This window comes from Pogona vitticeps, chromosome 6 (genome assembly GCF_051106095.1).
Source record: "Pogona vitticeps strain Pit_001003342236 chromosome 6, PviZW2.1, whole genome shotgun sequence".
Classification (NCBI taxonomy): domain Eukaryota; kingdom Metazoa; phylum Chordata; class Lepidosauria; order Squamata; family Agamidae; genus Pogona; species Pogona vitticeps.
This window is the reverse complement of record NC_135788.1, coordinates 120,507,079-120,530,372: the sequence shown is the minus strand read 5'-3', so window position 1 is coordinate 120,530,372 and position 23,294 is coordinate 120,507,079. Positions and strand designations below refer to the sequence as shown.

General features: G+C 49.4%; 1 protein-coding gene across 2 annotated transcripts; it reads right to left on the bottom strand.

Moving 5' to 3' along the window:
- Positions 1-7,751: 7,751 nt before the first annotated feature.
- Positions 7,752-21,411, bottom strand: BCL6B (BCL6B transcription repressor). 2 transcript variants are annotated; one of them, XM_078378476.1, is made up of 9 exons: positions 21,136-21,411; positions 17,714-17,885; positions 15,975-16,196; positions 14,645-15,076; positions 12,805-12,923; positions 11,582-11,758; positions 11,071-11,201; positions 10,697-10,834; positions 7,752-10,174 (listed from the first exon to the last, which is right to left on the bottom strand). In XM_078378476.1, exons 1-9 carry the CDS (start codon positions 21,179-21,181, stop codon positions 10,043-10,045), a joined length of 1,569 nt encoding a protein of 522 aa, XP_078234602.1. In that variant the 5' UTR covers positions 21,182-21,411; the 3' UTR covers positions 7,752-10,042. The 2 variants fall into 2 exon arrangements, with proteins under 2 accessions (XP_078234602.1, XP_072833289.2); XM_072977188.2 differs by lacking the exon at positions 21,136-21,411 and adding an exon at positions 20,141-20,605.
- Positions 21,412-23,294: the final 1,883 nt, after the last annotated feature.

The window sequence follows — 23,294 nt, the reverse complement described above, 5'->3', positions numbered from 1 at the left end:
GATGAGCTCTGGAGAAGACCACAGTAATACATTTTAGCTGCTCATTTGAGATAAATAAACTTGCTGACTTTTTCTGCGCCTTTCCTTGCTGCCCTTTTGAGTCTTCTGATTTATGTCTATGGAAAGGCACGTCTGTGTGTTCTTAATGTTTTAAAATGCAAGGATATTCATGAAAACGTGGTGGGGCCCCTCCTATTTAAAGCAAAAGGTTATGGCTGAATGTGTGTGTGCCAAATAAGGAACTTAATAATTCTCCTTCACTCGAAACAAAGATATGTGGATGCAGCCATCTTGGACCTTAACTGCTTCCTCATGTAAACACTACCGAATAATCCCACTAGCCACTCCACTCCTAATATAACACATCAATAGTGTGCAGGTTATGAGCTAGAACAAGCTATGATCATGTCAACTCCCATAAAGGTCATGTTCCAAAGTGGTCCTGTGCGCAGAGATTCGCCACTCGTCTAGTTCATCTAGTCCATGTTTGGGGAAACAAAGGCTTAGGGTGTTTCACAGAGCTCATCTCTTGTGTTTATTTGGGTGGACATTAAGGTACAAGAGAGATTTGCCGATGTGCCCCTTGTTAGTGAGACCTTAAGTGCTAGTTAATGAGAAAGGGGTGGACTATGTGGAGAACTTGAAGCTATTCTCTTCTGTGAGTTTAAGAGGAATGCTGACCAACTGGAGCAAGTTTAGAGGAGGGCAACAAGGACAACCAAGGGATTGGAAACCAAGCCCTATAAGGAGGAAAGACGGAAAGAACTGGGCCTGTTTAGCCTGGAGAAAATAAGACTGAGGGGAGATGGTTGTTGTGGGTTTTTCGGGCTCTTTGGCCGTGTTCTGAGGGTTGTTCTTCCTAACGTCTTGCCAGTCTCTGTGGCCGGCATCTTCAGAGGATAGCACTCTGTGCTCTGGTGTAGTTGGCTTTGGGAGTGCAGTATTTATGGCTGTGAGTTAGGCCATAGGTACCATAGGTAGGCATGCCAGCCTAGTCTTAAATCATGCCCCTCAATTTTTAAACGTCTCCGATTTTGTAGAGTAACGCATTCTCTCATCTAGGACAGACCTGCTGCTCTGTAATAATTCATCCAGTCTGGTAGGCCAACCCCCACCCCCTTTGTTTATTGTCCTGAAGAGACTTAAGCTTTATTCTTGGTTTTTTCCCCATCCCGCCTAGAGTGTTCGCAATGAACAGATAGGCGGGGTATAAATGCAATCAATCAATCAATCAATCAATCAATCAATCAATCAATCAATCAATCAATCAATCAATCAACCAATCAATCAATCAATCAATCAATCCCAAACAAACTTGGTCATATTCAGTTCTTTTAAAAAAATATTGTTTTAATAATATTGGGATTGTCTGGAAGAGTTTTGGTAGTATATTCGTTCTTATTGTGGATATTCTACCCATTAGGAGTTTAGTCCACTTTTGCAAATCTACTTTCATTACTTTCATATAATTGTCCTTCATTAATGTACTTGGGTTTTTTTTTGTCATATTAATTCCTAAGTATTTAACCTTGCAGGTTTGCACCTAGGGAGCAACATGATGCTTATACTGTAGTCTGTGCTTCTGTGGATTCCTCAGTATGTGTGGAGTCCCCACACTTGGGGGATTTCTGATGTGCTGAAGAAGGCTTCCACATGGATAGTTGTGTGTGAGGCTTTCTTCACAGGTTCTGATGAGCATGAACAGATCACAGAAGAAGCCTACGACTGAGGCCTAGACATTTAGCAAGTGCAGCTTTTTCTGGCATGGAAATATGTGCAGGTACAATGGTGCCTCGCAAGACGAATGTAATTTGTTCTGCGAGAAGCGCTGTCTTGCGAAAAAATCGTCTTACAAAAAGCGGTTTCCCATAGGAGCTATGGCAAGCTCCCAAGATGAATGATTTTTTTTCATCTTGCGAAGCATCGGTCTTAAAAAAAAACCTGTTTTGCAAAGCACGGCCATAGAAGAAGCCTTCTTGCGAGGCACCATAGCGATCGGAAAAACCATTCGTCTTGCGGGCTTTTTGTCCTGCGAGGCGTTCGCCTTGCGAGGCACCACTGTATTTCCAAATTTGGGTTGCCTCGTGGCGCAGTGGTTAAACACAGATCGCCCAGCTACATCCCTATCTAGACACGGGGGCCCTTGCCACGCTGGTCCATGCGCTTGAAGTCTCAAGAATAGACTACTGTAATGCTCTCTACGTGGGGCTTCCTTTGAGACTGATGCGGAAGCTTCAAATAGTCCAGAATATGGCAGCCAGGCTATGAACAAGGGTGAAAAGATGCCATCACATCTCCCCTATCCTGGCCACCTGACACTGGTCACCTATTCGCTTCCACATCGACTTCAAGGTGCTGACTATTACATACCAAGCCCTGAACGGTTGAGGGCTTCCGATACTTGGTAGAGCTCCTTCTTCCACCTCGTTCTGCCTGTTCCACTCGTTCCAGCCAGGCTGGGCGGTTGAGGGGGCCTAACTCCGAGAGGGCCCCAAAGGGAAAAAACTAGAAACCAGGACTTCTTGGCAGTGGCCCCTCGTTTCTGGAACAGCTTGCCAACAGAAATCCACCAGGCCCCTTCGCTAAAGGCCTTCAAGAGCCAACTAAAGACCTGGCTGTAGAAGCCGGCCTTCCCAACAGCCATCACTTCGCTTTACCTCTTCTTTTTTTCCTTTCCCCCCCATCTTGGACTCTTGTAGGAAAACTGGGCCTTGTTTCTGAAATGCATTCATGTTTTCATTTATTATATTTGCATCTTTGGTTTTGGTATTTTGGGTAAACTGCTCAGAGTAGACCTGTTCTAGATGGGCGGTATATAAGTCTAATAAAATAAATAAATGAAATCGGGATGGGGAGCAAATTTCTCTCTGCCGTCCCAGTACTTTCTAAATGTCCGATTGATTGATTGATTGATTGATTGATTGATTGATTGATTGATTGATTGATTGATTGATTGATTGATTGATTGATTTGATTTGATTTGATTTGATTTGATTTCTATCCTCCCTATCTAGACCAAATGTCTACTCTGGACGGTTTACTAATTTTAAAACAATAAAACCAAAAACATATACCATAGGTCCAAAATGGCAAAGTATAAAAAATTAAGATACGGCAGGAGAGAAACTTTGCCCAAATAGCCAGGTTTACGTTTATTCCTGAAAATACCCAGAGTTGTAATAAAAGGCCAACCCGACAGATGGAGTGGCCATCCGCTTCGCCGTGAGCCATTTGAAAAGAAGGAGGTGCGCACCGTGCAAGCGCATGAACAGGACTTGCCTTAAAATCCACACAGTTAAAAACTCTTGTTTCCTTCTGAGATCACGGCGGTTTCCTCTTAAGACACGGCGGGCCATTCGTTCGTCATTCCCTATTTGGAGCCGGCGAGATGGGTGGAAGGATCGGCTCAGTGTCGGGTGAGAGGGATTAGTTTCCCCAGGTTCCCGCATGGCGTTTTGCCATGGCATGACTCACACTGGGGTCCGGGGGTGGGTGGGCAGCGGCTTGCGGGCCAGGAGCAAAGCGTTTCGCACCTGTTTCCTGCCCTCCCAGGCCTGGAGGAAGGAGCCGGAAGTGTTCTGGGTGAATCTGGAGAGGGTCCCGTTTCCCCTGATTTGCCGCCGACTCCTGAATCCGGTGCAGGATGTCCAGAGGAAGTGGACGGCCTCCCGATGTGTCGAGGAAGGAGACCGGCCAACCCTTTGCGACCATGTTGACTCAAAGCAGAGAAGGAGCCCTTGTGCTAGGCGCTGTACGCCTTGGATGCCGGAGGTCAAGCTGGCATTAGAATGGCTAATGATCTTTCTAAGTTGGGACAGGCCAGAGACATGGGGGGGGGGACAGATTAAACAGAGGTTAAACTGGCTGTCTTGAGTTCATACTCCCAACTTCCTCTGCCATAAGGTCTGAATGTTCTCCCTGTCCCACTGCTGGCTGAAGCTCCGTGGGTGGGTGGGTGCCCCATCTACCAAGACAGCCGAACCAGCCTGGTTTGTGGCAACGTCCACGGGCCGATCCCCATTGATTCAATAGGTCCCCTCGAGTGCAATGGACGGCACTGAGCAAGAGGATCCAGGCCATGGGGAGAAAGCAGCTGGGGCGGGGTGGGATGCGGTGGAGGTCAAGTTTTTGGAAGCAACACCACATCCACCGTAGAAAACGTTTACCCACCAGAAGGTGAAAACCAGCTTTCATTGGCCGTTGAAATGATAGGAATTCGCTCTCTCCAGCCTGGCTGCTGGTCTGGATCCGTAATCAAGAGAGGGTGTTTTGCTAGATGTCTGTGGCCAAGGGTCAAGCTGGATGTACAGTGAACCATCTGCATGCATGAAAAAGATGCTTAGTCAGCCTGTGCGCGTTCGTTTGTAATGAACAACCTCCCGGCATGATTGCGGGATGTAGTAACGGGGGGGGGGGGGCTAACAGCAAAGCGATTAACCATTTCAGAAGACGAAGCGATACCGACGTGGCCAGCTCAGTCCACCAGCTCTGCCTCCGTCTTCCAGATGCTGGAAACGAGACGATGCTACCACGGGCGGTGTGGTGGAACCTGGGCTCACAGAGTTGACGCCCCTGGATGCTTTGACGGCCAGCACGTCCATTGTTCACATCCCAACACATCTGGAAGGCAGTAGAGTGGGAAAGGCTGTATTTCGACACTGAGTTATTTCCCCCTTAATCCCCAGATGTGATTTTGCGGGACCGAGTTGACAGCCTTCTATGCATCATGCTCGTGCACCCTGTATTTAGCATCTTTCTCCATGTACGACGGGGGCCGGACCTTTCTTAAAAGGGGAAGCCGAGCAAACCTACGCAGAGGGAGCGTAGAAATGGTGGCTGGCGTTGCAGTGCTTTTATGACCAAACTGCCATTCCTTGGATATCTGGCGGTGCAGAATCTAGTTGACATTTCTGGTTTGTTTCTGGGCGCCATGGTGGGCCGAAATACACCGAACCATGAGTTCACTCTTTTCCCCCCTCTTCTCCGTTTTATCTGGATCTCCTGCTCCTCTCTCTGCCCCCCCCCCCCCCAGCTTCAGCCCTGGGAAATGGGTTGCTATGCTTCTGTTAAAAATATCACAGCAGGAAAAATGACAAGAAGAGGCCTGGGTTGTTCTAAAGCAACCGGATCAAAGGCTGGTTTTTTTTTCCTGGCAACCCTTCCAGCATTGCCTGGATGAAAACAGAGAGAGGGAGGGAGAGATGGAGGGCTGTGGTGAACCAGGTTGAGCCACGAGGTGGCAGTAAAAACTCAAGCTTTAATCAATCCCCAGACCCACACTGCCCTGTAGATACACATTTTGAGGACAATAACAACCATCACAGCTCCAAAATTTATGCCAGTATTAGGAACAGCATACGTACTGTGCCAATCTTTAGCAGAGACTTAGGTTTTTGGTTAAAAACCTGTATGTGTTACAGAATACAAGTCAATGTTGATTGACTGTGCCAGCTATTTATTTATTTTTTAACAACATCAGCAATACAGGCCAGCTGCCTGCACTGGGCTGGAAAAAGTCTTGATTTTTTTAAAAATTATTAAATTTATACCCCGCCAATCTTAGACACAAGTCTACTCTGGGCAGTGGCTAACGGTAAAATTAGAAAGAAAACAGTATAATAAAATAAAAAGCAACAATAGTAATATGGTTCAAGATGGGGGGAAAAATAAAAATTTCATTGTCTTCCCTTTGCGGAAGAGAAACTAGTTCAGATTTCAGGAAAGCTGCAATGGTAGACTCTCTCTCTTTCTTTCTCAGAATCCCCCCCCCCCCCCGGCCAGCTCTGAACGACAACGGGGAGTTCTAGATTTGAGGTGCAGAATTTGCAAGGTCCTTCTCTACCGCCTCCAGGTCACACACACACACACACACACACACACCGACCCCCTGACATCTGGAACCCGCAGAAGGGAGGAAAATCTGAGTCTGGGTGGTGATCTGGCCGTAGTGGGTGTGAGGAAAGCAGGATGCATCTGCTCGCTGTGTTTTGTAGAGCCAGGAAGCCGCAGCCAGGGTGTGTTGGAGCAGCCTTTCTTTTTTCGGAGAAAGTATAATCCTCAGGAAGTCTTTTCCCCAGCGCAGAAAGCTGGGCGGCAACTGTGCACATGTGTTTGGTTTGTAGCCTAAAAAAGGTGAGATCCTGCCCCACAACCGGAGACAATCACTTGTCGCAAATTTTTCCATCTCTGCCACCCAAAAAGCAGCAAGGGAAAAAAAATCTAGTGTCTTGTCTCTGAATCCCTTTTGAACACGTAGGGACTGCCGTGCCTGGACTCACGAGATCCGAGTTCAAATCTCTGCTTAGCCATAAAGATCTCCCGTCCGGCCTACCTCACTGGGCTGTTGTTAGAATACCAGGAACGGGGTGGGGTGGGGGGTAGAGAGGCAGATATGCCATTTTGAGCTCACGGCTAGGAAAGGTGGCATGTCCATGCAACACCAAACATAAATATAAATAAAAATGGAAAGTCCTTTTGTGCTTCTTCGCCTCTCACTGAAACTTGTCTGGGGAGATGGTTGTCATACTGAAACATCTCTAACCATTTCCATAGGAAATAAAACATTATTTCTAAAACTGCCCCCCCCCCCCGGATTAAAATCAGCAGAAGCCTCCACATTGCTCTTAGTCAGAGTTCGGAAGGGTGTTCTGCCGCTTGTTCTGTGAAACAGAAACTGCTATTGTCATTATTTGTTCCAAAGTTTTAAAAAAAGGACTTGTTTTATTGTTCACTGCATTTCTAGTTCTTTTATTTTGAGGTTTTTGCATTACCTCTTTTTTTGGGGGGGGAATCCTGCCATCCATGAGGAAACAGCAAAAAATCCAAAAATAGCCCCCAAACCTTTCAAAGTTTTTTTTAAAAACAAAGTTTTAAAATGCCCCTTAAAGGTCAGTTTTAAAGAAGGAACCAGGAAGCATTGCTAGCTTGTTTCTCGGGTAAAGTTAATTTGCTCCCACTTTGTAATAATACATTTACAGTGGTGCCTCGCTAGACGATGATAATCAGTTCCACTGAAATCGCTATTTAGCGAAATCATCGTCTAGCGAAAAGCATTTCCCAATGGAATGCATTGAAACCTGTTTAATGCGTTCCAATGGGGAATAATCGTCATTGTCTAGCGAAGATCAGCCATAGGAAAGCCGCTTTGTGAACCGCTGATCAGCCGTCTTGCGAAGCTTAGGTCCCGAAAACATCTGTTTTGTGAGCGTGGAGGAAGCTGTCAAAATCATCATCTAGCGAAAATCGGTTTGCGTAGCAGGGACCAAACATTGTCCAGCGAAATTCCCCCATAGCAATCACTGTTTTGCGAATCGCTATAGCGATCGCAAAAAGCCAATGTCTAGCGAAAAAACTGTCATGTGGGGTAACTGTCTAGCGAGGCACCACTGTAATACATTTACTCTCATTCATATGCTATGAGGAATGACACCCCCCCTTGTAACCGGTTAACTTTTGATGCTCTGTTAACACTCAGCTCTTTTTCCGCCTCCAGACTCCCTCGTCCATCCTTTCTGTTTGCAAATCCATTGGAAACTCTGAACCCACGCCTGGCTTGCAGAAGAGCTGTAACCCCCCCCCCCGGGGCCAGATGTGAGCCCTTCCCACTAGGGACAGAGGAAACGAAGGGTGTGAATCTGCACACCTGTAGATGTGGGGGAAACACAGGTCTCCTGAACAGGAACGTGGCGACCACGAATGAACATTTTTGAACACAACACATTTTGAAGGCAGTCCAGAAATGCGAAAGATCCTCAGAAACAACTCTAGCTTTATTGATATAGGATATAAAAGTTTGGCAGCCTTACAAAGAGTTACATTTTCATAATAGGCCTTTGGAAATAAATAAAACCTTTAAAAAACCTCAACAGACCCTTATGTCTTCCTGTCTCCCTTCCAAACAATTTCTGGACCAAAAGGATTCCTGCCTATTTGGTAATGCCTCCAGAAGTCTGGAAAAGTTCCTTTTTTTGGATAACACATGCCAGCCTCCCCAAGCCAAGAGTGGCCATGCAATTCATCAGAAAAATACCATATTTTTCCATGTATAAGAGGCTGCCATGTATAAGACTATAAGATGCCCCCATTTTTCTAATCCAAAATTAAGAAATCTAAGTGGGGTTTAGCAAGTGTAAGGGGAAAGGGATCAAAGTGCTGCAGGATCGCTTTGATCCCTGCTTTCCCCTCCACTTGTTTTTGTTCTCTCCTCAGCTTACTTCTGTATATAAGACAACCCTCAATTTTTAGTCTAAAGATTTTAGATAAGTCTTATACACGGAAAAATACGGTATCTATTTTCCAAACTCTGCAGTTTCCCACATGCCTCGTTCAGGATCTTTTTTTAAAAGCATCCCGAGATGTCCAAGAGGACGCACCTTTTTTGCACAAAACTGAATTTGGAAAAGGTCCTTTAATAAAAAATCTGCAGTTCCTATCATCTGAAGGATCCCAGGAATCATGGCCCAAAAGATAGCTGGGGAGGATGGTCAGGGTTCTGCAAAAGTAACTTCTCCAGGCTGTACTACTTATCGACCCCACTGACTCTCTCCTGAAAGCAGCTGAGGTTCCAGCCCTCTTGTAGAGCACCATAAACGTCAATCGCCAAGGTTCCAGACCTCAGTGTCTCTCTCATCTAGACTCCCTTCCCCTTCCATTCCTGCCAGGCCCGGCTCTGAAGACATTTCTCAAAGGGTCTCTGACCACTTTGGACAGCAAAAATCTCTTCAATGCAAGAGAAAGGCATAGAAAGCAGACGCGGCCTGGCGAAAAGGAATGAATCACCATCATAACATAACATAATTTTTTTAAAAAAAAATTAAGACTATTATAAACATACTCAAAAGATTTGGCCAGCAAATAAGGTGTAAAAAAGGATGATGGGAACTATAGTCTATCAACATTTGGAAGGCCACAGATTCGCAGTTCCGGTTCCCAGGGATGCCTGGGGGTAGGGAGGAGCAATCTTAAAACACTTTCCGCCTGAAAACGGGATCTCTTTTGCGTCCCCACCTCCTCTCGCTCACGGCCGGAGCAGTTCCCTGCGAGACCTTGGCTTCCCAACAGAATTTCAAAAAGAAAAGAAATAAAAGCACATCCTGGGAAAAGCAGAGCTGAGAAATGCTCAGGGGGTGGACTACGGACCCCATAATCCTCCAGCCACCTATGGGATCTGTAGTCCAAAACAGGGCCCCCTCCCCCTCCCCCCGAGCTCTGTGCAAAATTGAAACGCTAGATACTCAGCCCTGTGGGCATCAGTCTCCGAAGCCTGCTAGCGATATAATACGAGCTGTGCCTGCACAGCTGCGCACCCGGAAAGCTCCCGGAATGACTTCTCTCTCGTTAAGAGAAGAGTAGGACCCAGGGATGGGGACTTTGATTTGTGCAATTTGCCGTCAAGTGACTCAAGCGTGTTTTTTCTTCTTCTCTCGACTCATGATTTGCCCACCCACTCACTTTTTTCTGGGGGTGGGGGGTGGGAGTTTGTTTTTCATAAGGACTCAGAAACGGGACTCAGGTTCTTGTACCAAAGATCACATTCGAACTCGGAACTCAGACCCAAAGATGTGCCAGCATCCCTGGTAAGGGGCCTGGTGGGTTGGTCCCCAGGAGTCGAAGTGCTGATCACAAGAAAGGGGTCCCCACTCCTCCTTGTTCCTTTGGGGGGTGGGTTAAACATGCTTCCCTCCATCCCTCCCTCTTTTCTCCTTCCTTCCTAACCCAGGCACCTATTTTCCTGAAGCTTGGAATGGAATAGGAAGCAAATTTCTGTGTAAACGCTCCAAAACGTGCTGGGATTTTTACAGGATGGTGTTTTTAAAAAAAAAATCTGGCTAAAGTCTGGATATTTTTGAACAGAGGAGATGCTTAAAACGAAAACACGCATGTCCCCGGGCAAAAATTGCCCCAAATTGGGAAAACACAGAAAGGCCGAACACCGGGGAGAGGAAAGCGAATTTCCGAGGCAGGCGATGAGCTTTTTCCGCCCCGTCTCTGATGACGCTGGGGTTCTCGGTTCGACGCGAGCCGGGCCCCCTTCGCTCCCTGCTCAGCAGAGGGTGGCGTAAGGGCCCCCCAGCACCTTATAGCGGATCTTCGTGTTGGTGACGGCGCCGTGTTTCTGCCGCAGGTGAAGGCGTAGCTGACTCTTGTGGCGGAACCGGACGTTGCATTTCTCACACTGCTGGAAACAGAAGGGCGTCAGAGGGATGGCCGATGGTCAAGAGGAAGACGTAGAGCCCAGTTGGCTGGCCTTGAACGTAAGGTCAAGTCTTGACCTCCTGGGCACCAAGTATGCCCCCCCTCGGGCATCCCCGTGTGGCACAGTCCGGCTTCCCCATCATGACGGGAAGGCATTGTGCCGTAATGTTTAGAGTGCCACACTAAGAGATCTGGATTTGAACTCAGGACTCCCCTGGGCCTCGCTATCATCCTGCTAGCACTCCGTCAGCTGGCCAGCCCTTTTCCAAGGACTCCAGAACCAGCCTTTCGAGTGGCTTATAACCATTAGGTTGCCCTGCCCAGGTGAAATTGTCCTGCGTATTCAGGGGTAACAAAGGTCTTCAGCCTATGGGGGGGAGCGCACCTGGAATGAAGATCCCTTTCACAGACACCCCCGCCCCAGAAGCTCTGGGTCTTAACTCTCCGGCCCCCACCCTTCTTCGATCCATTAAAAATCTCCCCAACACAGATCCCTGCTCACGTGATAAGGCTTCTCTCCCGTGTGAATCCGGATGTGGCTTTTGAGGGTCTGGAGATGCCGGAATCGCGTCCCGCACGTCCCGCAGGGGTACGGCTTCTCTCCCGTGTGGATCAGGACGTGCGCTCGCAGGTGGGCGACCTGGAGGCAAGAAAAGAAGGAAGTGTAGAGGGTCAGACTAGCAATGGCTTCCCGGGCAAAGTAAAAACGTTCAGCTACACATCCAAAATTTAGAACCCTGGTCATCTGGAAATGGATCCTATTTCTAGAATGGATCCTATTTCTAGAAAGCAAACGCTTTCCCTCCCCCCCCTTTCTTTCCCACCTCACTACAGGCTGCTCAGCCCTTGGTTCCTCCCACCCCATTTTTTTTTTACCTGCACAAACCGGGAGCCGCACGTCTCACACTTGTAGGGCTTCTCCCCAGAGTGGATGCGCAAGTGGGTCTTGAGGTTGGCCGGCCGGTTAAACTGGGCACCGCAAATCCCACAGCGGTAAGGCTTTTCCCCTAGAAGGGCGACAGGAGTGTGCAAACAAATGCAGATGCCGAGGGCGGGGGGGGGGCGCCAGCAACACCTATCCCCCCCCCCACAGCTTGCAGGAAGAGGGGTCACCCCCTTTTGCTCCTGTTGTTCTTCATCATCATAATCATCATCATACCCTCATCATCTTTATGACTCCTGTAGGGCCAGCCTACAATATCCGCTGCGTCCCTCTTTGAACCTTTCGTGGACCTCAAGAACCACCTCCTTAGCCAGAAGCCGCCCGAAGAGCAGGATTCGGCCCGAGGTGTCCCTCTCTCCTTACGAACCCAAACTGAATTGAGAAGCAGGGACACCTGTGCGCTAGCTCGCTCGCTTGTGGGTGTGCATTCATGTTCCAACCCACCTGCATGAAGAGACCCGTGGCCGGCCAGGTGCCCCTTGCAGCGGAAGGCCGAGCGGCAGACGTGGCACCGGAAGGGCTTCTCGGAGGATGCGTCTGCATCTAGCGGGGACCCTCGGCCACCTCCATCCTCTTGATGGCATCGCGGGTCACACGTCCCACCGTTATAGGGTGGCGCACCTGGAGGGCCAAAAAAATACGCACAAGGAGCTCGCACATCCTTTCCCAGCCTTTGGAAGTTAGCCTGGCTGCACACTCTGTGCATGCCTAGAGGCACCCCTGGTATGGTGTTATATGGCTGAATCTCTCAGAAACAAGCACTGCCAGAGAACCTGGGGTGGGGGGGGGGAAGGCATCACTTTTCTTTTCCAAAGGACTAAGGACTAGCCCCTTTTTCAGGCCCTTGCCAGGCTTATCTCCAACAGGAGTGATGATGTCCTGAGTGCCTCTAGGCATGCACAGACCGCACCCCCAGCAACACGCCTTGGACTCACTCCGGCTCTTCAGCAGACGGGATGCCGAGCCAGAGATGGGCAATGTCGGTGGGTCTTAAGCACTCACAAAGTCCTCTGCCATTTTTCCCTTAGGGAAAAAGAAAAGGCATTTTTCTCCTTAGGAAAAAATGGGGGATTTCCCCAACAAAGCTCATGAGTGCCCTCTAGTGACCAACTTAAAAAAAATAAAATTTGGGTGCTGGGGGGGGTCCAGCGATGCTAGGTGACCGTCAAGACATGGCAAAATTGCCCCCCAAATCTCCAAGAGGATGCAGAGGGACTTTCTCAGTAAAATAATAAATATACCTATTTTAAATGTTAGAAAGGGTGGGTGTGTGTTCTGCTGAGAGAGAGAGAGAGGCCCTCCTAAACGTCCCAGGGGTAGGAGACCTTCCGCCCTGGGCCAGATTCAAGCCCTTAGGGAGCCCGGATGAGGCCCTCTGGGTTTCCCCATGACATCCTCCCTTGTTGTCTTCCTTCGCTTTGCACAAGTTCTCCTTTGCCTCCTGTTCTGAAAGGCTGACACGCCATTTCGTCAGGCTTCGGGCTCAAAGATGCTGACATTTCAGTCCTGGCCTTTGGAACTTCCCGCCACTGGAACAGGGACCCTGAGAACCTTCTCCGAAATGGGACAAAGAAGAATGTCTGAAAGATGATCCCCGCCTTTGGCCCACAGACGCTCTGTCTTGTTCCTCCGCCGACCACCAGTTGGCTCTCCTTCACGTGACTCACCCGGATCACAGGAGTCTTCCCGGACCACCGAGGCAACATCCTCTGGAAGATGAGAGCAAAGCACAGGGGGAGGCCGGTGGCAGACGGAGCAGTGGGTCGCTGCGGGGAGCGCCCTGGGCCTGGGGAGAGAGAGGAAAGCGGGGCTGAGTCAGAGTCAGGATGGATCCAGGCTTTGCTTCTCCAGGCCAGAGAACTTGCACTCGAGGCAAGCCACTAAACCAGAGCTGGAAGGGGCCCTTTGAGGTCATCTAGTCCAACCCCCTGCTTCAAGGCAGGAATCCAAATCAAAGCGGATCGGACAGAGGGTGGTCCAATTTTCTCCTGATGACCTCCAGCATTGGAGTGCTCACCACCTCCACCTCCCCGAGGCTATGGGTTCTGTTGACGTACTGCTCTAACGGTTAATAAGTTTTTCCTGATTTTAAGCATCCTGTATGGAGGACTTGGGACAGTGTCTGGTGTGGCCAAGAAGGCCAATTCGAGAGTGACCATCCCTTCCACACTGAAGACAAATCCAATCTGTCCCCTGTCCAGCTCCCTGGTTTTGCTGCTTTCAGGACAGCCTCTTGGCCTCAGCCTGCTGGACAAGGGTCTCTTCAAATTGGGAGAGGCCGTGATGCACCGCCTGCCTCCAGGCTGAACACTCAGATGTCAAAGTTCCCCATTGGTTGAGGTCTATTCCTAAGGCCTTCAGATCCCACTTGCAGATCTCCTTGATCTGGGGTGGTTTCCCTGCACTAATTCTCCATCCAGGAGATCTTTTGGAATCCAACCATCAGCCATTCTCACGACGTGCCTGAGCCAACGTAGACGTCGCTGTTTCAGTAATGTATACATGCTAAAAATTCCTGCTCGTTCTAGGACTACTCTATTTGGAACTTTGTCCTGCCAGGTGATCCCAAAAATACGTCGGAGGCAATGCATATGGAAGGTGTTCAGCTTCCTCTCCTGCCGTGCACAAAGGGTCCAGGACTCACTGCAGTAGAGGAGTGTGCTCAGGACACAGGCTCTATAGACCTGGATCTTGGTCTATGCCATCAGCTTCTTATTAAGCCAGACTCCCTTTGTGAGTCTAGAGAACATAGTGGCTGCTTTCCCAATGCATTTATCCAGCTCAACATCTAAGCAGAGAGTGTCGGAGATCGTTGAGCCAAGGTACATAAAGTCATACTTTCAGCAGTGATACTCTGATGAAATCTGGCTTCCTGTCGCTTGAGCCCATAATGAGGTCCCCTACATTCTGGGATGACGGAGAACAGATCCTGCCCTTCCTCTGGATAACTACCTTTCAAATATTTTCTGAAAGTACTCCAGGAGATATCTTTTAAAAAGCAACAGTTCTTCTTATTCCGAGCATGAAAACATTATATTTTTGGACAGCAACACTCAAAATCCTCAGCCGCCCCAGCTCATGCACATCTTTTTGGATTCTAGCTGTTATCTGTAACTTCTCTAAGCTCTGCATTGAATAAGTACAATGCTCACAGCTCACTGGATTCCTAGGTGACAGCGCTGGCCACTCTCCTGACAGTCTGGCTCCTCCATCAACTAACAGGCTGGGTGGGCTATGGACGCCGTCAGCAGAGGATTCCTGCACAAGCAGGGAGGGGGTGGACTAGATGAGTTTTCGGATCCCTTCTAACTCTACACTTCTATGATTCATCCCAAAGGGAAACCCTTCTTGAGGTCCCGCCAAGTAATCTATGGCTGCTGTTCTTATGGCCACAGCAGGAAAAAGGACAAGGAGATTCCCCCACCCCCCAAAAAATGGGTGCAGGGATGAAGCCTGGTTTAAAAGATCCTGGAAACTCTCACTCCCCCCCCCCGACCCCGTTCTAACCTGTGGAGGCTGGTTTCTCCCTCGGAGGTGCCAGGATCACGATCGCCACTGGACCGGCCGAGTGACGAGGGGGCGTCCGGCTGCCCCTTGTGGAGCAGCGAGTTGAGGACGATGAACTTGTACTTCTTCCAGTTGCAAGCTTTGGGGTCAGGGGTCGGGGCACAGCCGCTTGACTCGCGAGGAGAGGCCGGCCGGCCCAGTGGAGACTGGTCCCCAGTTCCCGGCGACATCACGGGTCCCAATCCTTTGTCTTTGGGCGAGGAGAATCGGGGAAGCAGGGAGCCCGTGGCCGTGGCAGCAGCATCCACCTCTTGCGTGGGGTTAGGGCAACGGGGGCCAGCCGATCTTGCTTCCTCTCCCCCTGGGGGCTGGAATTTAGGGCCCGGGAAAAGGGGCGCAGAAGGAGCCAAGAAGAACGTCACCCGGTCATAGCTGCAGGAATCAAGAGAGAGAGAGAGAGATAACTCAGGCTGATCTTTTCTGGAGGAAAGAAGAGCGAACAAGAAGTAATAACAATTCATTCAACACCGGGAAAGGCTGCCGGAGAAAGTGACGGACTCACCGTGTTGGAAGTTAGCTCAGAAATTAGCAGAATTTCTGCGCTAATAAACAGAAATTATCTAAGGGCTTTTGGTCTCTGGCTGTGGAGCCAGAAGTTCAGATTTCAATCCCCCCAGTGGGGCTTCTTTGACGGGGACTGGCCAAGATGATCTATAAGATCCCTTCCAGCTTTGCAGTTCTAAGATTATCCTATAATTAAATTCAAGGACTGTCCCTGCGGAAGTTGGAGAGTTCCCGCAGCAACAGCATGGGGCTGGACTAGATGATCTCTGGTTGCCTTCTGACTCCACACTTCAGTGATTCTAAAATGGGGTTTCTAGCAGTTCGACAGGATTTGAACTGCTAGGGATTCCTCCCGGGAAATCCTGAATTTTGGGGAGGGACTGGGCATTTGCTGCCAGAGAGCCACCTTTGAACTGCAGCAGAGAATTCTAGGTCCATTACCGAACAAGCGTGTTGCTTATATACCACCCTATGGCACTTAAAAGCATTCTCTGGGCAGTTTACAATTTAATTATGCAGGCTATACACTTCGCTGCCCTCCAGGTACTCCATTTACCGACCTTGGAAGGCGGGAAGGCTGAGCGAACCTTGAGCCGGCTACCCAGGATTGAACCCAGGGGGTGAGCAGAGTGTCGGCTGCAGTGCTGCAGTTGAGCCACTCTGCCCCGAGGCTCCCTCACCCAGCTCCCTGCTTGAACGTGAAATAAAGCACTCTGGAGTCCATGGAGAATAGTCTGGACCAATGGTCTGACTCTCCCCTGAGTACCTGGCTTGGATGAAGCGATGGCAGCTCTCCACCACATGCTCCATCTGCAAGTAAGATGCCGCGGCAAGGATGGCCGGCACGGTGCCCGGGGTGAGGAGAAGGCGGGACGTGTACATGAAATCCAGGAGGGCCTGGAATCCGGCCGGCTCGATGGAGCTGGGCAAGGTCAAGACGCTCACTTCATGACCCCCTTGGCCCAGAAAGATGGAGTAGAAGAATCCGCTGGGGGGGGGGAGGGAAGAAAGAGAGGCTGTCAGTGTCCGAGAACCACGTCCAGAGATGGGGAGAGTGGTCTGGCTAGCGAGTGGCCCCACTGGCCGAAGGGACTCTGGAGGGAAACGTCCCCTGAGTAACTGTTCTGATCTCTCTACACATCCCTTCTGATCATGTGGCGAGCCATTCCAGTCTAGGACATGGGAGAGAGGGCCTTCTCTATGGTGGCTGCTCCCAGGGACAGAGGAACTCCCTGCCACTGGAGGCCAGGCGGGCCCCATGTTTGCCATCCTTCTGCAAGCAGGCAAAGAAGACCTTTTCTCTTCAGGCGGACTTTTCCCTGAGTGACTGGCTGTCTGGCAGAGATTTTTTTAAATGGACAGTTGCGCCTTGTTGCTTTGAATGGGCTCTTAGGGTTGTTTTTGCTTTGCTGGTGTGGAATTGGTTTGAGTCTTTTGTAATATTTATAAGCTTCCTGTTTTTAGCTTCTAAGCCTTGTCTTCTAAACCTCCTTGGGTCCTTTTTAAAGGAGAAAAGACATGGTAAAAATACTTCGGCTAAAGTAAGTAAATGAATGAAATTCACCAGTCAAAACCAGCGCTTCAAAAATGCACTGAGGACTCCGTGATACAAATCTGTTCACCTCCACGTGTACGTCAGCAGAGCAAAAAAGAGCGAACCTCCCAGAGAGCAGGTGTGTCCCAGACAAACGGACCTGAGGGCTGCACCCTGGACTTTAAAAAAAACACACACACAACTCTTGAGGATGATTCTTCCACCCAAGCCCTGTATTTGGGGCAACCCATCTTTCCATCTACATAAGGATAGTCCCTGGTGTGGGAGTTTTGGCAACCTTGCAGGCTGCGTTTAGGTAGGTGTGGCTGGGAGGAACCTTTCTGAGCTGTCAATCTATCCAGCAGTAACCAATCACTCCTTTCCTGTCTCTGAATTTGAAGGGAGCCCTGCCTCTCTGCTCAGTGCCTTCTTTCCCTCTCGTACATCTGTTTGCTGAAAGCAGTTCTGCGTGTCAGTTTCCTATTTAATCTGTTGAAGGCAAGTAATAAAACCTTTTGGTTTTTTCCTACTATTAATGTCTCAGAGGGAGTTATTAAAACCATAAATGCCAGTTCATGAGGGAAAAGAGGTGGGCTATTCTCGGGAACTTGAAGCTATTCTACTCTATGGAGAGTCCTTCTGCTGTGCAGGTCAAGAATTTAACCAGAAATTCTAAACTATACAACATGAGGCACATCCACAAGGGACACAGAACCACGGAAAGCTGCTTTTTTTTTTCAAATGTCAACCTCCAGCATATCCCCCAAACGACCATGTTGGCAGGAAAATGATGGGAACCGTAGTCGGCGAAAAGTAATTTTCTCAGATGTCATCTCCCGAGCCACTCCTGATAATGTCATTCAGGATTTTACGGAGGGTGTGTTTGTATCATGTGCCATGAATAGTCTCACCATGCCATGGGCTGTGCGGTGTTCCACGCACTTCCACCGCCATAAACAAGAACCGCTCACCTGCAGGCTGTAAGGACCGCTTTGTGGGCTTGCAAAGGGAACCCCCCGACTCGCAAGGTGACGTCGGTGAGAAGGTGTCGCTTCCGCAGCTCGTTGAGGTTCATCAGAACGTCGCTGGAGTGGCGGGTGAATTCACGGACGAAGCTTGAGTTGCCCGGCCCGGCCATTATGCCTGCGAGATCAGAAACGGAGACCGCGGGGGGGGGGGAATGGTTAAGGCTTCAAGCCGCTGGGGGTAGGAAGCACATCCTGCCCGGCACTCGGAAACAGCAGGCCACATTGCTGCTTGTCACAAGTGACCGCTCAGGGGAAAAAAAGCAGGCTGCAGCGAATTTTCATTTCCAAATTACTTTTCGGTTCCGAAACTTCAATTTGAAATTACAAAGTTCTGTGTGACATTTTCCCGTGGGTCCCACTGGAATGCCAACCGATTTCAGTTCCCTCAAAGTGACAATGGAAAATGTCCAGGGGAAGTGACCTTTTGTAAAAGAAATGATGACAGGTCCCAAAGAGGTGAGATGATTGGTGTTACTTTTGAACCACATTTTTGGCAGAACGTTTTCAAGTTTTACATCATTCTTTTCTCAGTCCAAAAGATCATTCACCCTCTGGTCTTTCCAGTCTCCTCATATGGGCGTGAAAGCTGGACTATAAAAAAAGCAGACGGGGGAAAAATTGATTCTCTGAAAAAGACAAGAATGCCGGGAAAGGTGGAAAGCAGCAGGAAAAGAGGAAGACGCAATACGAGATGGACGGACTCCTTCAAGGAAGTCACAACTTTTGAGTTTGCAAGAGCTGAGCAGGGCGGTTGAGGACAGGACATACCCGTATTTTCCCGTGTATAAGGCGCCCCCCCCAGTTTTTAAGTTTTAAATTAAGAAATCTAAGTGGGGCTTAGCAAGTGCAGGGGGAAAGGGATCAAAGTGCTACATGATCACTTTGATCCCTGCTTTCCCCTTCACTTGTTTTTGTTCTCTCCTCAGTTACTTCCGTGTATAAGATGACGCTCAATTGTTAGTCTAAAGATTTTAGACAAAAGTATAGTCTTATACACTGAAAAATGCAGTTAAGTCTGATGTGACTTGTTGGCACATCACAACAACGGCAACTGCAATAACAAAACATCAGCAACTCAAAGTAACAACAAAGTACAGTAATAAGGTGTGGCCTCCCCTTTGATTCCGAGGGATGTGGCTCGAGGAACCGACCGACCGTGTGGCTTGGAATAAGGCCACCAAGGAATATCTCCACCCACGAACTCTCCAGTCTTCTGGTCTATAAACCTTGACTCTCAGACCCGGACAAACCAGAGGATAATTTTCCTTTTAAAAAACACTACACTTCCCAGAATCCCCCAGCCAAGGGTGGCTAATGGATTCTGGGAACTGCAATCTTTAAAAAAGATTCTCTCCGAACTCTGGGCTTAACACCACATCATCTCAGCCTGTCAAAACAACGCCAGCATTGGTTTACCCCGGAAGAGGCCAGCGATGCTCAAAAACACTGTGTTCCTTTGCCTGTTTCAAGAAGATGAGATTTTATCAAAAAGTCTTGATGCATCTCTATTTTTTTAATCCTCTAGAAAAAAATATAATCTGGGCGATACATGTCATGATGAGCCGCCTGTAATTCACACTCGCCTTCTACCCAACCGATTATTGTTGTTAAAAATAATATTTAAAACCCTCTAAGACATTCCTCTTCGCATTTCGTTAATGCCCCAATAGATCATTTAAAAAATACTGTAGCGTAAAAGTTGTCGTTGGTTTTTAAAAAAATATTCCTTTGGTCGAAACCGGCCAGCCAGAACGAAGCAGGGGGCCCGCTTGGCGGTCCGGCTCCTGCTTCCGCCGAGGCTGGTCTGAAATGCTGTTTCAGATTTCATCATCCTCTCTCATCCCGAGCGTTCGAAGAGCAGGTAAGGGCAAGGATTCGGGGTGAACGCCAAAATACAAAGCCATAGGCATGCATCATAAAAACCAAAAGGAGAAAAAAAAACACAAATGGATTGCACTGTTTTAAAGACCCAAGAGATTCGTTTGTAATTGTGAGTGACCCATAAACGCTCACGCTGAAATCAGCTGCTTGGTCTTGAAGGAGGCAGAAAATTTAGCATTTTTTTATAGGCAGGCTGAAACAGCCTGACACCGCGACGTCTTTCAGCTACAAATACGTATATTATCCATCATTTAGGGAGGAAAGAAGCCAAGCGGCTGGTTTTTGTCCACACCCGTCTCCCTAGATACCAGCTCCCCAAAAGTTCCTCTTTTTTCTTTTTTTGGACAACACCTCCCATGGTCCTTGGGCCCGTCCGAGCTCAGCCCGAGAGGCCGTTCCATCATAGGCAAGAAGCCAGCCCTCCCGCTTCTGGACCGGACTCCTTCCATGCCAACGGATGCAGGGAAGGGACCCTTTCCCCCCACTCACCCCTGTCCTGCAGGGACCTCCGTGGAGCCCCCCACCACGGGTGGCGTGGAGTGGGGGCTGCTCCTGCCCGCAGGTGCGGCTGGGGAGAGGGGTCCAGGGCGCCAGCCGGGCACCCACTCTCCAGCCCCTCTTCTGGAGGAGCCCCAGCGCTTCGAGAACCAGCCTCAAAGCCGACCCGGCCGGAGGAAGGCCTTTTTATAAGGTCGGGAATAAAACTGGAAAGGAAACGTCCCCGGGAGAGGTCACCTCCTTCCGCTCTGGCTTGGCCTCGCTGGCAGAGGGAAAGGAGGGCTGCTGGAAGGGGTGTATTTATAGCGCATTCAGGAAAAAAAGGGGGCCCTTCGGGGCCTCAGAACGCCCAAACCCCTTTTTCTTTTCCTGCTTTAGCCTCCCTGGCGGAAGCTCCGTCTGTGGCTGATTTTTTGCAAGAGCCACTTTGAAGACGGTTTCAAACAACAGCAGCAAAAAGAATATTTGCATTTATGTGTATCGCTTTTGGAGCCCTCCTGGGTAGAAATGTGATATAATAATAATAATAATAATAATAATAATAATAATAATAATAATAATAATAATAATAATAATAATAATAATAATAATAATAATAATAATAATAATAATAATAATAATAATAATAATAATAATAATAATAATATGGCCCTGGGTCTCAGCAACGGGCTTCTTTTGCCATTCTTTTCTCTGGGGCCAAAAAGCCACCCCCAAATTCTCCTTCCCTTCCCTGCCTTTCCTTCCCCCACGGCCCCCTCCAGCCCTCAGAGAGAGTCCTGTTCTCCGAATTTCCTGGCATTGTCCCCTCCTGCCGCGGCCGTGGCTTCAGCAAAGAGGAAGCACCTGCTTTCATGAGGCTACGTCCTGCTTCTGCTTCTGCTCTCTCCCCCCCCCCCCCCCCGTTTCCCCGATCCTTTGGCACCAGGTTCAGACCGAATCATAGGAGAAGACGGCTTAACCAGAATAGAGGGGGAGGACTCACGTACCCCTCACGGTGAAGCCATGGGGCCTCTGAGCATACGCCAAGTGCATTTCCCCCGTTACTCAGAGGCTGTGCCCCCCCTCCTCCGACGGACTTTCCCCCTAAGGGAATTCTGGTTATTTAATAGTGCAGCGGAAGAAAAAGGAGGGGGGGTCTTCCTGGCTCCCCATCTTTAACTCTGTAATTGCAACGAGAGGAGGGAGGAGAGGCGGATCTGCGTGTGTGTGTGTGTGTCTCTGCGACTGGCTGGCTGCATGAGCGCTAAGCCTTGGAAGTGCCACAGCATTAAAAACCCTTCCCCTTAGTACCAAGCAATGCAAAGAAATAAACCCCGAGGGAGAAAATAGCCTTGAAAGAAGCGGGACAGGGCGAGAGCAGGACCGCGTCCTCTGGATGTCAGGGGAACGGCCACTAAGATGGGCGAGAAGTTTTGCCTGGAAAGCGTTTCTCGTCTTCCTCCGTTCCCTGGACAGCAGAGGGCACCCGCGCCCAGCGGCTTCTCCGGCGCCAGCTTTCTGATTCTCCCAGGGCACAAAAGGCAGCTTTTCTTAACTCTACATCACAGATACACCAGCGAGGGTTTGGGGGGGGGGACACACAAAAAGACTGCATTCGAGGTCCGGGGACTTTCTCCTCTGTGCCCAAGTTTGGCCAGCCCTCAATCAGGATCCTTCAGATGGGATGGTCTGTAAGTCCCACCACCCACTCACAATCATGCTGGCTGGGGCAATCCGATCTGTAATCCATCATGCCAGAGGGGGGCCGGGTCAGGGAAGGCGGGCGTTTCGGTCCTTCCAAATTGCAAGGGAGATCCTGAACTCAGGGCCTGGAAAAGCATCTTTAAGCAACAACTCCCAGAAACCGGCTAGAAGAGTCTGGGAATTGAATATATATATATAGATTTTTTTTGGGGGGGGGAGAACCTCAAAGACAACAGGGCAGCCTTTCCGATACTCTAGATTTTGGGGAGACAAAGCCGAGATCCCAGAAAGAGCAGGTTGGAAGCACAGCCACTGTGAATTCCCAGTGGCTGAACGACTCCCCAGCCTCTGGAGGGTCTAAAATGGCTCGGCCGATCTTAGTGCCTGCTCTCTGGATGTTTTGCGCTAGCTTTATATTTAGATTTTAGATTTCATAGAACCCGGCCGTCACCCGCAGGGCGTGGTGGGCTTTAAATAGACACTGGCTTCACCCAGGCAGCAATCTGTCCTGCCCAAGGAATGAGAAAGGCAGGATTTGGAGCCTGGGAACGTTTGTTTTAAAAACACAGAGAGAGAGAGAGAGAGAGAGACATAAAACGCCCAAAAACGCCTTTAAGAAGTTGGTCAGCGTGGCAGGGGGTTTGTGTCAGCTCGGTTCCATGGCTGCCACCTTTTGACCTCTTCCATCACCGGGGCTCTAACCATTACACCTTCCCACCCGATCTCTCCTCGGCTTTCCTCCCCCCAACCCATAAGTGGCGCTTGATGCTACCGCGCGGGCTTCTTTTATATGGCCTGTTATATATTTCTGAGCCGCTGCCAAGATGGATAAGGCCGCCCAGCGAAGGCGATAAGGTTGGATCAGAGCCAACGCGCTTGCGAGCGGTGGAAATCATTGGGGTAATAATGCCGGGCCGGCCTGCCGCGCGCTCTTTTTCTCCTCCGGACGTACCCCACAGGGCTGTCGTGAGGGTGAAACAGGAGAACTCTGTCTTTTGGGAAGGGAGGACATAAAACAATTGGCCAAATAATGCACAAATTCCCCCCATGAATTTGTCTCTAAATCATCCTCTAAATCCATTCTGGATCCCCAAACGTTTGGGGGAAGTCTGTCTTTTGCACTCTGCACATGCCCTGATTTCTTGGGTTGTTATCTCCTGTATTCCACTCCTCATTCTGTTGAGGGGGGAAAGAGGGGGGGTGAAGCCCCCCCAAATGAAGAGGTCTGATTATGGGAAGTCACGCCCCTTTACCTTGGGGAAGTTATTCCTTTGGAGCTCAACACCTGGCGGTCTATAACTTTTTTTGGACGACAATACCCAGAATCCCCCAGCTGGCAGCTGGCTGGGGGATTCTGGGTATTGTCGTCCAAAAAAAAAGAGCTGATTTTTCCCCCCTCTCTCTCTCATTGCAGTCTGTTATCTCCTGAGCTCCAGGAGTGGATCAGGGCCCTACCAGGAAA

Bases quoted from the DNA above. Each gene is read 5' to 3' on its own strand.
- BCL6B (XM_078378476.1), bottom strand. From the start codon at position 21,181: ATGCACTTGGCGTATGCTCAGAGGCCCCATGGCTTCACCGTGAGGG. The intron at 15,077-15,974 runs GTACTCAGGGGA...TGATTCCTGCAG, and splicing joins CATCGCTTCATCCAAGCCAG to CTATGACCGGGTGACGTTCT. The intron at 10,835-11,070 runs GTAAAAAAAAAA...TCTTGCCTCCAG, and splicing joins GCGGCTCCCGGTTTGTGCAG to GTCGCCCACCTGCGAGCGCA.